At 36.9% G+C, this 18,860-nt stretch overlaps 1 protein-coding gene across 1 annotated transcript in view; it reads right to left on the bottom strand.

The window, feature by feature from the left end:
- The window catches only part of SLC49A4 (solute carrier family 49 member 4), a 95,020-nt gene that overhangs the window by 49,276 nt on the left and 26,884 nt on the right, over positions 1 to 18,860 (bottom strand). Inside the window, exons 3-4 of the mRNA XM_060099012.1 lie at positions 15,956 to 16,221; positions 4,312 to 4,441 (exon numbers count right to left, since the gene is read on the bottom strand). Coding sequence (XP_059954995.1) covers positions 4,312 to 4,441; positions 15,956 to 16,221 — 396 coding nt within the window. The remainder of the gene's footprint in view (positions 1 to 4,311; positions 4,442 to 15,955; positions 16,222 to 18,860) is intronic.

The raw sequence follows: 18,860 nt of genomic DNA, 5'->3' as shown, positions 1-18,860 counted from the left end.
CATAAATTGGTAATTGTTGATATTGGGTTATGGGGATACAGATGTTATACTATTCTACCTTTGTATTTCCAAAATGAAAAGTAATTAAAAAAAACACGTAGTGTTTAGTGAAAAAAAGTCAAACAGAATGAGATACATAATGTGCCATCATTTAGGTAAATTAAACACAGAGAGGCATACAAAACAATACAAATGTCGTAAAGCACAAAGAGATACACATCAAATGCGTTTGAGAGGTATCCTAGGTAGGGAGAAGGGAATGGGAGTGAGAAATATAAATAAAAGAATGAATGAATAAATAAATGAATAAATGTGTTCATGTATCCTGAAGTAAGGAACACGTTCAACTCAACTCTCCACTCTTGAAGTCTAAAAGGCAAAAACAACAACCACCATCCTCAAACATTAAACTGATACATAAAGGGAGAAAAATGTTTACATTAGGTTACACAGGTTAAACGCATATTAAGTGATGGGAATCATGTGGACAGTAAATAAATAATTGTGGTGGAAACTTTGGAGCATAACCACTGATTTTTTTTTCTGCCCAGACAATGGAATTAGAATCTAGAGAAGCAGTTTTCTGATTAATCCAGGAAGTAATGATATCAGGAGCTCTTTGAAGGACCAGGGAAAATTACACAGGTAGGTTAGGGGAATGGAGCGTGGCAGGCCCAAAGAACTCCCCTGGAAAGCCCAAAGTAGAAGCAGGCAATCCTGCACAGTAAACGAATGAATGTGGGAAGAGACAAAGGAATGTTAGGCATTAGTGTAAAGGGTTTTTAATAGAGAAGAAAGATCTTACACTCTAGAGTTTGAACAGAGAATAAAGATCTTGACTCTAGGGTAATTAGAAGCAAACACAGGGTATATTGTGGTCAAAGTGATCATTTTAAGTTGTTTTTTCCTTGTCAGATCTTTTACATAACTCCTTACCTTAAAACCCTACAGTTACTCCTCATTTCCCACAGAATAGTCCAAAATTATTAGTATGGCATAATCTGACCCTAACCTACCTCTCTAGCCTTACCTATTGCTCTCTAACCTCTAGCTCTGCATGGAGAAAAATTTAGTTAAATAGCATCTTAAAAAAAAAGTATCATTTTAACTCTCATCTTACAAATATGTTGTACTGATCACAATTCAATTGAACTAACATTATTTTTTTGCCTATCATGTGGAAGGCAATTTACTAGCTGCTACAGAGATGTGGTTTTCAAAAACTTTTTACTGTACTCCAGAGTAAGAAATATCCTACCTACCAATATTCAGTACATAAATACTGATACAAAAGTATCACAAAAATATGTATCATTACTATAGGAGATGCAATAATATTTTCTATTCTTTTTTATTCCATTCTACTTTTGTAAACAAAAAAAGGTGGTCAACCCTCTAAATTGGTTGGCTATGAATCAAAGTTTGAAAAACAATGTTACATAGCTATGCTGTCTAACATGGTAGCCACTAGTCAAATGTGGCTACTGAGCACTTGAAATGTGACTAGTGCAAGTAAAGAATTAATTTTTAATTTTACTTCATTTTAATTAAGTAAAATCCAATTTAAAAACAGAAACAGTGAAAAGTATTTTTCCATTAAACACAACTTTATTTTTTTGGCAGAAGTACATTTCACTTTAACTGCTGCATTGGGTAAGATACTACTGTAGTGTGCACATGGTAGCATATGTTGTTTCTAGTATTATAACCCGTCACTGATCTTCTTGGTGTCAATGAACTAACTCAGTTCTAATTATTTTTTACACACTGATATAACATTGTAATTTGCTTATGAATATTTTATGCAGGAATTAAAATACGAGATGAAGTATGTCGCAAATTTCACAATGAATGGTAGATGCAACTTATTGCAGCAGAGTAAAATTGATGTCTGTTACGGAAAAAAATTTTTAGGATAATTAAGTGGATAATATTAAGGGACATGTTCAACAATTACACAATAAATTTTATAAGAAGTTTCTTCTTAAAGTCAAAAAAGAATCAAGAAGATTAGTTGTCTGAAATCTAAATTAAATGTTCAACAAACATTTTTAAACAATTTTTAACAGATCTGAGCTTATACTTTTGGTCAGCTATAAAATGGTTTGGATTCCTGCACAAGAAGAAAAACATTTTTAGATGGAGAGATGGTAAAATAAATTGTTCTTTTAGCTATGGAAGTTTTGTTTAAAATTATGAAGAGAAAAAAATGTATTTTACGGAAGTGAAAGATCTTCAATTAAGCCCCAAACAATTGCCTGTAGAATATAAGACCTTTCAAATAATATCAAAGATGTATTGATTCAAAATTTGAAAAATTGCAGGTAGTTATTTTTAACTTTAGATAAATAGTGCAATATGGGAGACACTGCTCAATGAAAACTGTTTTAATTGTAAATTTAATGAAATCTAAATGCAGACCAAGTATTTCTAATGCAAATTTAGCATCTAAATTGAGATGTGCTGTAAGTATAACATACGCACTGGATTCAAAGATTTTCTATGAATAAAAGAATGTAAAGTATCTCATTAATAATTCTGAATACTGATTACATGTTGAAATAATACTTGAGATATACTGAGTTAAATAAAATATGCTATTAAAATTAATTTTACCTGTTTCTTTCTACTTTTTTTAAATAAGGCTGCTAGAAGATTTAAAATTACACATGTGGCTCCCATTATATTCCTATCAGACATTATTAATATATAGGATACAAAGATAGTTCTTGACCACAAGGAACTTACCATCTGGTGGGAGAGGAAGACTAGAAAAGAAAGAACTAACTAGGGAGAGTTGTTGATGAATCAATAAAAACTCATCACAACTAACGGGAGAAAAAAATCCAAAACATAAGTTCTAGTGGCCCAATTACAAATCATAATCATCAGAAATGGTCTATATATCCAAAGAATCAAATTCAGTACTGGGCCTTCAAGCATTTGAAGCCTTCAAGCGTAGAATTTAATCTAATTACATTTAAGTTGTACCAATAAAATAAAGTAAAATTAGAAATTAAGTTTCTAAAAATATGATCCCACTGGAGGTTCAAGATGATTGTCTATTTTAATCTGTATCAAGAAATACATAATGAATAAAAATAATTTGCATATTAGGAAAAATATAATAAACACATAAAACACATGATTTCACAGATACTATTATATGATGTTTCCTTATAAAAGAAAATTATTTAAACAAAAGGTTTGATTTTCAAGATATGGGTGGTATATAGAGAAGGCAAAAACTATAGAGGTTTTTGCTTTGGGCAATTTTTTTTTCTTTTTTTGTTTGCGGTACACGGGCATCTCACTGCTGTGGCCTCCCGCTGAGGAGCACAGGCTCCAGACGCGCAGGCTCAGCGGCCATGGCTCACGGGCCCAGCTGCTCCGCGGCATGTGGGATCCTCCAGGACCAGGGCACAAACCCGTGTCCCCTGAATCGGCAGGTGGACTCTCAACCACTGTGCTACCAGGGAAGCCCCGCTTTGGGCAATTTTAATTTTTTAATTTAATTTAATTTTATTTTGTTTCTATTTTATTTTATTTTTTAACATCTTTATTGGAGTATAATTGCTTTACAATGCTGTGTTAGTTTCTGCTGTATAACAAAGTGAATCAGCTATACATATACATATATCCCCATATCTCCTCCTTCTTGCATCTCCCTCCCACCCTCCCTATCCCACCCCTCTAGGGGGACACAAAGCACTGAGCTGATCTCCCTGTGCTATGCGGCTGCTTCCCACTAGCTATCTATTTTACATTTGGTAGTGTATATATGTTAGTGCCACTCTCTCACTTCGTCCTAGGTTATCCTTCCCCCTCCCCGTGTCCTCAAGTCCATTCTCTACATCTGCGTCTTTATTCCTGTCCTGGGCAATTTTTAAAGATAGATTTCTGATAGGAAATCTCTCTAAAAAAAAAATATATATATATATATATATATATATATATTTTTTTTTTTTGGCGGTACGTGGGCCTCTCACTGTTGTGGCCTCTCCCGTTGCGGAGCACAGGCTCCGGACGCGCAGGCTCAGTGGCCATGGCTCATGGGCCTAGCTGCTCCATGGCACGTGGGATCCTCCCGGACTGGGGCACGAACCTGTGTCCCCTGCATCGGCAGGCGGACTCCCAACTACTGCGCCACCAGGGAAGCCCTCTCTAAAATATTTAACCAATATTTTATCAATTATTTACAACCTGATTAGTAGGTTGTTGAAAAACTACTATCTTAAATTATCTTAGATAAATGTGGAATTATCTTCAAGGTGCTAGTCAAAACCACTAAGTGATTTTAAGTATATTTACCTTAATAATCTACAAAAGCTCCGCCGATAACTCAGCCTCTGGCTAGCTGCAGCAACACTGGGAGGAAGAGGAGGTCGTGGTGGGAAATAAGCTAGAGTTGCAGAAAATAGTAAGCAGACAACTCCAAACTCTGAAAAAAAAAAAAGTAAGATGTTAATCAAACAACACAAAAAGTTCAATATCTCAAGTATCTATGTAACAGATATTTATTGCGCATCAATGAAGCTTTAGATATATAAAGATAAGCAAAATATAGTACTTGCCTAGCCAAAATAGCTCAGTATTGTGAGAAAGACTGATACATAAAAATATAACTTTTAGGGGCTTCCCTGGTGGCGCAGTGGTTCAGAGTCCGCCTGCCGATGCAGGGGACACGGGTTCGTGCCCCGGTCCAGGAAGATCCCACATGCCGCAGAGCAGCTAGGCCCGTGAGCCATGGCCACTGAGCCTGCGTGTCTGGAGCCTGTGCTCTCACAACAGTGAGAGGCCCGCATACCGCAAAAGACTGTCTAATAAGCATGACTGTCTAATAAGCATGGTCCTAAGAAATAAAGAACATAATAGAAAATTGGTAAGAACAGAATAGGAGAAGGTTTGTTTGGTCAATGACAGGATATTCTGATGCACTGTGTAGGACAGACTCAATGTATAGGCTACATGGGAAATCTGAACAAAACAGGAAAGCATCCAAAAAAGAAAAAAAAAAAGAAAGAAAGAAACCAGGAGACAGAGAGCAAAATTTAACAAACGCAAGACTAGCTAATGTAGGCTATTAAACAATCAGAAGTAAAATGAACATCTGAACAATCTTAGGTTGGCACCATTACAGAAGGAAAGGTTCCTAGGAGTCCTGATCATTCCATCCAGAGTTCTGGCACATGGAAACTCCAGCTTTTAACTGTGCCCAATTTAGTAGAAAAGCATGACTCTAGTAGAAAAGTCAGGAAGCCTTGGAGTATAGACCTATCCATGCCATTAATTAACTTATAAATTGAATGAATCCCTTACTCTTTCTGGGACAATAAAGGAAATGGATTAAGTGATTTCTAGAGATCCTTTCAGTAGGATAATTCTAATTCTAGGGCTATATTCTTAACAAAAGGTACAATATTTCTATAAGACACTTAACCACAGATAATGTCTTTATTCTTTGACAATCTGAGGAACAAGTAGTAAATGAATTGCCTTATAGTCCTTTTAATTATTAGTAACAATGAATGAGCATCTTCCATATGCTTATTGGCCATTTGTATTTCTTCTGTGATTGTCTTGTTTGTATTCTTTGCCCATCTTACTACTGGCATTTTTATAAACAGCTTCACTGAGATATAATTCACGTGACATATAACTCACACATTAAAGTGCATAATTCAATGAATTTTACAACCATCACCACAATTAAAAAACTTTTTCATCATCCCCCAAAGAAACTCTGTATCCATTACCCCACAAATTTCCTAGCCCCAGACAACCATTAATCTGCTTTCAATCTCTATGGATTTGAGTACTATGGACATTTCTTTTTTTTTTTTTTTTTTTTTTTTTTTCTTTTTGCGGTATGCGGGCCTCTCACTGTTGTGGCCTCTCCCGTTGCGGAGCACAGGCTCCGGATGCGCAGGCCCAGCGGCCATGGCTCACGGGCCCAGCCGCTCCGCGGCATATGGGATCCTCCCAGACCGGGGCACGAACCCGTATCCCCTGCATCAGCAGGCGGACTCTCAACCACTGCGCCACCAGGGAGGCCCTGGACATTTCTAATAAATGGAATCATATAATATGTAGTCTTTTGTGACTGGCTTCTTTCACTTAATGTTTTCAAGACTCACCCATGTTGGAGCAGTACTTTATTTTCTGCCAAATAATATTCCACTGAATGGATACACCATTTTTAAATCCACTTAGTTAATAGACATTTAGATTGCTTCTACTTTGGGGCTATTATGAATAATGCTACTACAAATATTTGTGTGCAAATTTCTGCATGGATGTATGTTTTCATCTCACTTAGGCATATACCTGGAAATGGAATTGGTGGGTCATACGGTAATCTATGTTTAACATTTTGAGGAAATGCCAACCTGTTTCCAAAGAGGCTGTACCATTTTATATTACTACCAGCAAAGTACAAGGGTTCCAATTTCTCCACTTTCTCATCAACATTTGTTATTTTCCATTTTATTGATTCTAGTCACCCTACTGGGTTGAAGTTTAACTCATTATTGTTTTGATTTACATTTCCCTAATGACTAATGACAATGAGCAACTTTTCATGTGCTTCTTGGCCATTTGTGTATCTTCTTTGGAGAAATCTCTATTCGAGTCCTTTGCCCATCTTTTAATTGAATTGTTTGTCTTTTCGTTGTTGAATTGTAAGAATTTAAAAAAATATTCTGGATACAAGTTCCTTACCAGATACATGATTTGCAATTATTTTCTCTCATTCTGTGGGTTGTCTTTTCATTTTGTTGATGGTGTATTTTGAAGCACAAGATTTTAATTTTAATGAAATCCTATTTTTCTATTTTTTCTTTTGCCATTTGTGCTCTCAGTGTCCTTTATAAAAAGGCTTTGCCTAACCCAAGGTCATGAAGGTTTACTCCTATGTTTTCTTCTAAGAGTTTATATAGTTTTAGTTCTCACATTTAGGTTTATGACCTTTTTTTTTTTTTTTTTTTGCGGTACACGGGCCTCTTACTGTTGTGGCCTCTCCCGTTGCGGAGCACAAGCTCCGGACGCGCAGACTCAGCAGCCATGGCTCACAGGCCTAGCCGCTCCGCAGCATGTGGGATCTTCCCAGACCGGGGCACGAACCCGTGTCCCCTGCATCGGCAGGCGGACTCTCAACCGCTGCGCCACCAGGGAAGCCCTATGACCTATTTTGAATTAATTTTTATGTATGGGGTAAGGAAGGGATTCAAATTGATTCTTTTGCATGTGCATATCCAGTTATTACAATACCACTTGTTGAAAAGCCTATTCTTTCCCCATTGAATTGTATTGTCACTGTTGTCAAAATTCAATTGACTATATATGTAATGGTTTATTTTTTGGAATCTCACTTTTGTTGATTTATGTCTATCATTATGCCAGTACCATGCTGTCTTGATCAGTGTAGCTTTGTAGTAAGTTTTGAAACTGGAAATTGTGAGTTCTCCAACTTTGTTCCTTTTCAAGGTTGTTTTGACTATTCTGAGTCCCTTGCATTTCCATACAGATTTTAAGATCAGCTTGCCAATTTCTGCAACAAAGGCAGCTGAATATTAATTGAGATTGCACTGAATTTGTAGATAAATGTGGGGAGTATTATCACCTTCACAATATTAAAGCTTCTAACACATGAACAGGATGCCTTTCCATTTCTTTAGGTCTTCTTTAGTTTCTTTCAATAGTGCTCTATAGTCTTCAGAGTGCAAGTTTTACACTTATATTGTTAATTTTATTCCTAAATATTTTATTCTTTTTGAGGCTATTGCAAATGCACTGTTTTCCTAATTACATGTTTGGATTGGTCATTGCAAACGTGTAGAAATACAGTTCATTTTTATATATTAATCTTGCACCCTAAAACTTGATTTTTTAGATCTAATAGTTTTTTTCAAGCTTACAGAGGATTTTCTATATTCAAGATCATGTCATTTTCAAGACATAGCTTTACTTCCTTCTTTCTGATATAGATGCCTTTTACTTATTTTTCTTACTCAGTCATCCCGGTTAGAATCTCCAGCACCATGTTAAGTAGACACGGCAAGAGTGGACACCCTTGTCTTGTTCCAGATCTCAGGAGGGGATGCGTTCAGTCTTTGACCATTAAATATGATCTTATCTATGGGTTTTTTGTAGATGCCCTAATATTATTAGGTTGAGGGAGTTCCTGTCTATTTGTAATTTGTTGGGTGTTTTTATGTTGAAAGAGTGCTGGGTTTCCCAAATGCTTTTGTTTTTCATCTATTAAGATGATCACATAGTTTTTCTCCTTCATTCTATTGATTTAACATATTACATTAGCTGAATTTTGAATGTTAAACCAAATTGCATTCCAGGAATAAATCCCATTTGCTGGTGGTGTATAATCCTTATTATGTTAAGGGATTTGGTTTGCTAGTATTTTCTTGAGGACCTGTGGGCCTATATATATTGGTCAAAAGTTTACTTATGATGTCTTTGTCTGAAATAATTTTAGTTTAAGAGTCATTGATCCCTTAAGATCATGATTCTAAGCAAAATATTTTTTAATGGAATGAAGGGTCATGGGACATTATCTCAGGGAGGCAAACTGGAAAATACAAAAGCACTGAAGCAATAGCTAGAAGCTCTGAGTGGGGGTTTCTGCTTGACTGCATGGGAACCATAAGGCAGAGGATGTAGAGCATTAATACATGCCCAATAATGCCTAAAATCTAGTCATTTAAAAGATATAATGATTGCTTAAGCTTTTAATAAAAAGAATGATATAACAAAAATAAACTTTAAAATTTATGTTTTACCTACTTTCAGTTTTATTTACTTATTTACTTCTACATTTCAACTTCTTTCTTTAAAAGGAGTGAGCTGTCGAGTATGAGTAAGAAGAATTACAATCCTGCAGCCTGTGGAACAAAAACCACATTCACAGAAAGACAGACAATATGAAAAGGCAGGGGCCATGTACCAGATGAAGGAACAAGATAAAACCTCAGAAAAACAACTAAATGAAGCGGAGATAGGCAACCTTCCAGAAAAAGAATTCAGAATAATGATAGTGAACATGATCCAGGACCTCGGAAAAAGAATGGAAGCAAAGATCAAGAAGATGCAAGAAATGTTTAACAAAGATTTAGAAGAATTAAAGAACAAACAAACAGAGATGAACAATACAATAACTGAAATGAAAACTACACTAGAAGGAATCAACAGCAGAATAACTGAGGCAGAAAAACGGATAAGTGACCTGGAAGACAGCATGGTGGAATTCACTGCTGCAGAATAGAATAAAGAAAAAAGAATGAAAAGAAATGAAGACAGCTTAAGAGACCTCTGGGACAACGTTAAACGCAAAAACATTCAGCTTCTCCCAGAGGGAGAAGACAGAGAGAAAATATTTGAAGAGATTATAGTTGAAAACTTCCCTAACATGAGAAAGGAAATAGCCACTCAAGTCCAGGAAGCGCAGACAGTCCCATACAGGATAAACCCAAGGAGATACACGCCGAGACACACAGTAATCAAACTGGTAAAACTTAAAGAAAAATTATTGAAAGCAGCAAGGGAAAAATGACAAATAACAGACTAGGGAACTCCCATAAGGTTAACAGCTGATTTCTCAGCAGAAACTCTACAAACCAGAAGAGAGTGGCATGATATACTTTAAGTGATGAAAGGGAAGAACCAACAACCAAGATTGCTCTACCCAGCAAGGATCTCATTCAGATTCGATGGAGAAATGAAAAGCTTTACAGACAAGCAAAAGCTAAGAAACTTCAGCACCACCAAACCAGCTCTACAACAAATGCTAAAGGAACTTCTCTAAGTGGGAAACACAAGAGAAGAAAAGAACCTACTAAAACAAACCCAAAACAATTAAGAAAATGGTAACAGGAACATACATATAGATAATTACCTTAAATGTAAAAGGATTAAATGCTCCAACCAAAAGACACAGGCTGGCTGAATGGATACAAAAGCAAGACCCATGTATATGCTGTCTACAAGAGACCCACTTCAGACCTAGGGACACATACAGACTGAAAGTGAGGGGATGGAAAAAGATATTCCATGCAAATGGAAATCAAAAGAAAGCTGGAGTAGCAATACTCATATCAGATAAAATAGACTTTAAAATAAAGAATGTTACAAGAGACAAGGAAGGACGCTCCATAATGATCAAGAGATCAATCCAAGAAGAAGATATAACTATTATAAATATATATGCAACCAACATAGGAGCACCTCAATACATAAGGCAACTGCTAACAGCTATAAAAGAGGAAATCGACAGAAACACAATAATAGTGGGGGACTTGAACACCTCACTTTCACCAATGGACAGATCACCCAAACAGAAAATTAATAAGGAAACACAAGCTTTAAATGACACAATAGACCACATAGATTTAATTGACATTTATACGACATTCCATCCAAAAACATCAGATTACATGTTCTTCTCAAGTGCGCATGGAACATTCTCCAGGATAGATCACATCTTGGGTCACAAATCAAATCTCAGTAAATTTAAGAAAACTGAAATCATATCAAGCATCTTTTCTGACCAAAACGCTATGATATTAGAAATGAATTACAGGGAAAAAAACGTAAAAAACACAAAACACATGGAGGCTAAACAATACGTTACTAAATAACCAAGAGATCACTGAAGAAATCAAAGAGGAAATCAAAAAATACCTAGAGACAAATGACAATGAAAACACGAAGATCCAAAACCTATGGGATGCAGCAAAAGCAGTTCTGAGAGAAGTTTATAGCTATACAAGCTTACCTCAAGAAACAAGAAAAATCTCAAATAAACAATCTAACCTTACACCTAAAGGAACTAGAGGAAGAAGAACAAACAAAACCCAAAGTTAGCAGAAGGAAAGAAATCATAAAGATCAGAGCAGAAATAAATGAAATAGAAACAAAGAAAACAATAGCAAAGATCAATAAAACTAAAAGCTGGTTCTTTGAGAAGATAAACAAAATTGATAAACCTTTAGCCAGACTCGTCAAGAAAAAGAGGGAGAGGACTCAAATCAATAAAATTAGAAATGAAGAAGGAGAAGTTACAACAGACACCACAGAAATATAAAGCATCCTAAGAGACTACTACAAGTAACTCTATGCCAATAAAATGGACAACCTGGATGAAATGGACAAATTCTTAGAATGGTATAACCTTCCGAGACTGAACAAGAAATAGAAACTATGAACAGAACAATCACAAGTAATGAAATTGCAACTGTGATTAAAAATCTTCCAACAAACAAAAGTCCAGGACCAGATGGCTGCACAGGTGAATTCTCTCAAACATTTAGAGAAGAGCTAACACCCATCCTTCTCAAATTCTTCCAAAAAATTGCAGAGCAAGGAACTCTCCCAAACTCATTCTATGAGGCCACCATCACCCTGATACCAAAACCAGACAAAGATACTACAAAAAAAGAAAATGACAGACCAATATCACTGATGAATATAGATGCAAAAATTCTCAACAAGGGGCTTCCCTGGTGGCGCAGTGGTTGAGAGTCTGCCTGCTGATGCAGGGGACATGGGTTCGTGCCCCAGTCCGGGAAGATCCCACACGCCAGAGAGCGGCTAGGCCCGTGAGCCATGGCCGCTGAGGCTGTGTGTCTGGAGGCTGTGCTCTGCAATGGGAGAGGCCACAAGAGTGAGAGGCCCGCGTACCTCAAAAAAAATAAAACAAAATAAAATTCCTCAACAACACATTAAAAGGATCATACACCATGATCAAGTGGGATTTATCCCAGCGATGCAAGGATTCTTCAATATAAGCAAATCAATATGATACACCATATTAACAAATTGAAGAATAAGAACCATATGATCATCTCAATAGATGCAGAAAAAACTTCTGACAAAATTCAACACCCATTTATGATAAAAACTCTCCAGAAAGTGGGCACAGAGGTAACCTACTTCAACATAGTAAAGGCCATATATGACAAACCCACAGCAAACATCATTCTCAATGGTGAAAAAGTGAAAGCATTTCCTCTAGGATCAGGAACAAGACAAGGATGTCCACTCTCACCACTGTTATTCAACTTAGTTTTGGAAGTCCTAGCCAAAGCATCAGAGACGAAAAAGAAATATAAATTGGAAAGGAGAAGTCAAACTGTCACTGTTTGCAGATGACATGATACTATACACAGAGAATCCTCAAGATGTCACCAGAAAACTACTAGGGCTAATCAATGAATTTGGTAAAGTTGCAGGATACAAAATAAATGCACAGAAATCTCTTGCATTCCTATACACTAATAATGAAAAATCTGAAAGAGAAATTAAGGAAACAATCCCATTCACCATTGCAACAGAAAGAATAAAATACCTAGGAATAAACCTACCTAGGGAGACAAGAGACCTATATGCAGAAAACTGTAAGACACTGATGAAAGAAATTAAAGGTGATACAAACAGATGGAGAGATAAACCATGTTCTTGGATTGGAAGAATCAATATTGTGAAAATGACTATACTACCCAAAGCAATCTACATATTCAGTGTAATCCCTATCAAATTACCAATGGCATTTTTTTACAGAACTAGAACACAAATCTTAAAATGTGTATGGAGACACAAAAGACCCCGAATAGCCAAAACAGTCTTGAGGGAAAGAAATGGAGCTGGAGGAACCAGACTCCCTGACTTCAGACTATACTACAAAGCTACAGTAATCAAGACAATATGGCACTGGCACAAAAACAGAAATATAGATCAATGGAACAAGATAGAAAGCCCAGCGATAAACCCACGCACCTAGGGTCACCTAATCTATGACAAAGGAGGCAATGATATACAATGGAGAAAAGACACCTTCTTCAATAAGTGGTGCTGGGAAAACTGGACAGCTACATGTAAAAGAATGAAATTAGAACCCTCCCTAACCATACACAAAAATAAACTCAAAATGGATTAGAGACCTAAATGTAAGAGTGGAAACTATAAAACTCTTAGAGGAAAACGGAGGAAGAACACTCTTTGACATAAATCACAGCAAGATTTTTTTTGATCCAACTCCTAGAGTAATGGAAATAAAAACAAAAATAAACAAATGGGACCTAATGAAACTTAAAAGCTTTTGCACAGCAAAGGAAACCATAAACAAGACAAAAAGACAACCCTCAGAATGGGAGAAAATATTTGCAAATGAATCAATGGACAAAGGATTAATCTCCAAAATTTATAAACAGCTCATGCAGCTCAATATTAGAAAAACAAACAACCCAATCCAAAAATGGGCAGAAGACCTAAATAGACATTTCTCCAAAGAAGACATACAGATGGCCAAGAAGCACATGAAAAGCTGCTGAACATCACTAATTATTAGAGAAATGCAAACCAAAACTACAATGAGGTATCACCTCACACGGATTAGAATGGGCATCATCAGAAAATCTACAAACAACAAATTCTGGAGTTGGTGTGGGGTAAAGGGAACCCTCTTGCACTGTTGGTGGGAATGTGAATTGATACAGCCACTATGGAGAACAGGATGGAGGTTCCTTAGAAACTAAAAATAGTTTTTAAATCATATGACCCAGCAATCCCACTACTGGGCATATACCCAAAGAAAACCATAATTCAAAAAGACACATGCACCCCAATGTTCACTGCAGCACTAGTTACAATAGCCAGGTCATGGAAGCAACCTAGATGCCCACTGACAGACAAATGGATAAAGAAGATGTGGTACACATATACAATGGAATATTACTTAGCCATAAAAAGGAACGAAATTGGGTCATTTGTAGAGACATGGATAGATCTAGAGACTGTCATACAGAGTGAAGTAAGTCAGAAATAGAAGAACAAATATCATATATTAATGCATATATGTGGAACCTAGAAAAATGGTACAGATGAACCGGTTTGCAGGGCAGAAATAGAGAAGTAGAGAACAAATGTATGGACACCTAAGGGGGAAGCGCTGGGGGTGGTGGTGGTGTGATGAATTGGGAGATTGGGATTGACATGTATACACTGATGTGTATAAAATGGATGACTAATAAGAACTTGCTGTATAAAAAAATAAATAAAATTAAATTTTAAAAAATGGTCATGCCTTTTCCTATATAATAAAGTGGGAGACTGAAGAGTAATGTAAGCAGAAAATATCAAATTTCCTGTGCATCAATAACATTGGGTCCCCCCCCCAAAAAAAAGAAAAGAAAAGGAGTGAGCTGTCTACAGGGGGGTAAATGCTTTATTTACTGCCACCACCTCTAATTTCACCTTTATTCCCTCCAAATCCTACTGGGTTGGCCAAAATGTTCATTTGGGTTTCTCCATGTTCCAGAAAAACCGGAACGAACATTTTGGCCAGGCCAATGTTTTGAAATGTAAATTCCATTATAGAACTCTCTAGTGTAAAATTCTCCAGAATGTGGCCTTTGCCTACAACACGATGAACTTCAAACCCTTTACTTCTGCTTAGAAGGCTTGCGTGGTATGGCTTACCTCTCTGGCTTCATCTATCACCACTCTCACCAGATCTAAGCTACTCTGGGTTTTCAGTTGCTTGAATGCAGCAGGCTCTCCCTGCCGTTACTGGGCTTCTCCTCCATGGTTCTCTCTGTCTTTCTAATGTATTCTTCCTTCTGCCCATTATAGTTAGCTAACTCATCCGTCAGGTTCCAAATTAGATGCTGCAACTCCAGGAAGCTCTACTTGACCACCAAAATCTGGTTAGGTGCTTCTCCTCTGAGCTCTCAAAGCAACTGTAGGTCTTTGGTTATAGCCCTTATAACCCTGTTTTACAACTGTTTGTCTGTATCCTTTGGGACACTGTAAGTTCTGTCTGGTCAGGAACCATGTTACTTCAGTGCCTAGCACGCTGACAGATACAGAGGAGTTCAAAATATATTTGTTAAATTAATAAGTAAATACATGAACTAATATGAAGTGCATCATAATCTGGTCCTTTATCTTTCCAGTCTCATTTTCTGCCACTTGCTACCTACACCCAAACACATATTTACACTACTCTAGTCACAGCAAATTACGTGCAGTTCCCTCGACATACTGAGCTCTCTCATACCTTCTCTGCCTTCTCAGTTGCTGTTCCTTCTATAAGGAACCTTAACCTGCTTGAACATTCAGTGAACTCCTATGAAATTCTTAGTTTTAATTATCACATTCCTAGTGAAGCCTTCCCTGACTCCTCAACTTCTCCCCAAAGCCAGGTCAATTAGGCCTTCTAAGCTCTGTATATCCTTATTTGTATTATAATGATCTCATCAGTGATCTTACCAAATCCCAGTGCTTAGCAAGGTCCTTGATATATAGTAAACACTTATAAAAAGTTTTCTGAATGCAGAAGGAAATAATAAGCAGGCACATGGGGAGAGGGGATATATTTAAGGAGATCTAAGAGTGGACTAGGGCTTGACTCTAGAAATAAAGAAAAAGGACCCAGGAGAATACTTTGAAAAGATCAACATCCCTTATTAACAGACTAAACATACAGAGAGTAGTAAATGAAAAGGATAAATCATGGGTGATATAGGTTTATAAGGTCAGAGAACATGGCCAATAACAGGGAAACTGCAAGGGAGAAAATGGGCTTAACACCTACCAACAGATGCTTAACAAATATTTATCGTGGATCATGATGTTCAGTTTTTTATACTGATATCTAGAAAAGACACCAGACAATGCGTTATACAGTGCTTAACTGTAAATGGACGGGAAGAGCAAAGTTAAGAAATAACCTTACCTGTAGCAATAATACATTTTAAACTTAATAACTTCCAAGAAAGGGTTAGTTTTAAATAGGCATCTCCATATTACATGAAAGGAAAGCACATATATGAATATGTATGGATTAGTCCTCCATTTCATAAGTGATCTGGTATACAAAAAGTAGAGTGAAGATGATGGGGATCAAAGACAAAATATAACAGGAAGAAAATAAACTTCAAAATACCTGCATATAATACAGTCTCTATGCGATCTTTAATGTGGGCCCTGCTATTCTCTGAAGCAAGAAGAGGCGCCGTCCCATTGGGAGCTGGAACAACAAGTGGTCCAACTAAAAATGCACATGCTCCCCCAAGATAACTGAGCATTGATGCAATAGCTGTGGCAGTGGCCCGCTCATCTGCAGAGAACCACGTTGTGGAGAGGAATGGAGCTGCGTTCATTACAGTCGGACCTGCCAATCCATTTAACAGCTGTCCTGCATGGATTAGTCTGCAATCAAACAAATTAAAAGGCTGTGAGGTAGCTGAGACAGGAATCTTCTAGACAAAAAGAAGTTAGCCACACTGCAGTTACCTATGGCAATAAGAATACATATCTGTAAAGACTATGACACACCTGAAACGTAAAGTATGGTGACTCTCTGTGAGGGAGATAAAATACAGCAATAGTCACCCCTTATTCATTTCACAAATATTTACCAAAGCCTCTGATTTGTGTCACATTCCAAACTAAATACTTCCAATAACTTGTTTCATTTGTTATCACAACACTATGTGGAAGCTATTATTATCCCCATTTATTGAGGTGTGAAAGCTTTGGCTTGGAAAGATAAAGAAACTTGCCCAAGTGCTAACAGGCAAGCTAAGATTTAGACCCAGGTCTGACTCCCAAATCCATACTCTATTAGACTGCCACTCACAGAGACCTAGTAAGTGCCACCAGCCCTACAAATAACACAGTCAGTTGAGCTCAACATTTCACACCTACTCTGTGCCAGGTGATGGAAATACAAAAAAGAAAGTAATCATTATAGAATCTTCTAATGGAAGAGGAATCAGAGGATCTAGCCTGCACCTAACTAGTTGAATGGCCCTGGGTAATATGTCTTTGTACGATTCCATTCCTTCTCCTCTAAAATGATGAGATTAGTTTAAATTGAATACTCATGCCTTGAGCATTTGTTAGGTTAAGGTACTATAATTACAGATTACTAGGTCCCTTCCAGTCCCAATTCTCTGACCATGGCTTTAATTGTAAGGGTTAGTGAAAAGTAGTTTCTTGCTTCCATTCCAGTTGTTCTCTTTCTCATCCTTCCTCACTATTCTATTCAGTGCTCTATCCTGTTCCCTGCTGAACACGGAATGTGAAAACCCTTTTCCCACATTTCTTCCTCCACCCCCAAAACATACATTCACATTCAAGAGTAGCCTTGAAGGAGAAAAGAAGCCAGAAGTCCAAAAAGCACAGACAAGAATGGGAAGTGAGTCAACCTCTTCTGCCTTGGAGGTAGAGGAAAGGGAAGGAACAGTGTATGTGTCATACACATGATACTAACTACTTTTTCTTTCTGTTCCTTTTGCTTTTCAGTAATCATGTGGGTGCCAGATCCTCTTTTTAACAAGTACCACCTTAAGCTACTCAGAAAAAGTTTTTTGAATGTACAAGGAAATAATAAACAGGCATGTGAGGAGAGGTAGGGTCCTAATGTAAAGCATAAGTGAGTGGGAAGTGAAATATGTGAATTACATCTGCTCAAATCTTTGTATATGTTGGAAAAGTTATTCGAAGGCAAAATGGCTTCAAGCATCGTTAATGTTACTAAATTAAGAAAACCAAAGACATTTAAAGTTTTGCTTGTGTAAGGGGAACTATTTTCTAGATGACAGACACAATTAAGCTGCTTATAAACCAAATACCTCCTCCAAATGCCAGAGGGTCCCCAGCTGTCACACAGAAATTTCATCACAGAAATATTCTTGAAACACTGTCATTAAGTGGTTTTAATCATGACTCGTGATGGTACAATAATCAAACGACGCATGATGGCTCATAAAGGTAACTGCTTTGACATTTAACACCTTTAATGAGGTGTTCCTGAAAGACTCATCTCATCTAGAAGGAGAAGGGTTGTAATGAGTAAGTTTTACTATGCCTAAAAATGTTGAGTATAAGGAGAACATGGAAGAAACGACATATTAAAAAAAAAAACTTGATAAAACAGTATGAATCCTGAAAGTTAAGGTACAAAACTCAAATCATTGCCATGGCTTAACTCTTTGCTACTTCTCAGTGAAATCATGAATAGACTATTTTCCAAGCAGCAAACATAAGAGTCATAGAACATGTAAGCTTGAGATAATGTAAGCGTCATCCAAGTCCAGTTTACTCAATTCTCAGATCAGAACATTTCTCACTATAACATGTATACCTGGTAAAGTAAGTATCCAGAGCACGTATAGCACTAGGGACATTTCAGATGGCTACTAAGTCTAAAAGGTCACCGAACTTGGAAGGCCAACCTAAAACATGAATTATCAAAGTGAAAAATCATAGTGAAAAACAAGCTGTTTTGGTTTTTAAAAATTATTCTAATTTAAATAAGTAAGTGCTTTTTTGCATTACAGTCATCATAAATAAATGCACTCCTCATAAATGAGCTCAGTAGGAGAACTGGGACCTACAGGATTTTGGGTTACCCTCTGAATTCATGGGAAACCTAGCAGGAAATCCAGTGCCTGCTTTTCCCAGCATCTTTAAATTTTCCAGAACTTAGTTCTGCTCCTTCTTGCACCTATATCCTAGAGTTGCTCAGGGTCTGGCACTTACTAGGTGGTTATAAGCACTGCCATCTGGTAATCATGGCATAACACCAATCTGTAATATAAAGATTTTCATGTTTGCCTGACACTGGTTTCCATCACCTACCATTAACTTACCCTATTTTTCATCTTGTTTATATTTTCCTTTGCTGTACAAAAGCTTTTAAGTTTCATTAGGTCCCATTTATTTATTTTTGTTTTTATTTCCATTTCTCTAGGAGGTGGGTCATAAAGGATCTTGCTGTGATTTACGTCATGGAGTATTCTGCCTATGTTTTCCTCTAAGAGTTTGATAGTGTCTGGCCTTAC

The sequence above is a fragment of the Mesoplodon densirostris genome, chromosome 5 (assembly GCF_025265405.1).
Source record: "Mesoplodon densirostris isolate mMesDen1 chromosome 5, mMesDen1 primary haplotype, whole genome shotgun sequence".
Classification (NCBI taxonomy): domain Eukaryota; kingdom Metazoa; phylum Chordata; class Mammalia; order Artiodactyla; family Ziphiidae; genus Mesoplodon; species Mesoplodon densirostris.
This window is presented reverse-complemented; position numbering and strand designations above follow the sequence as displayed.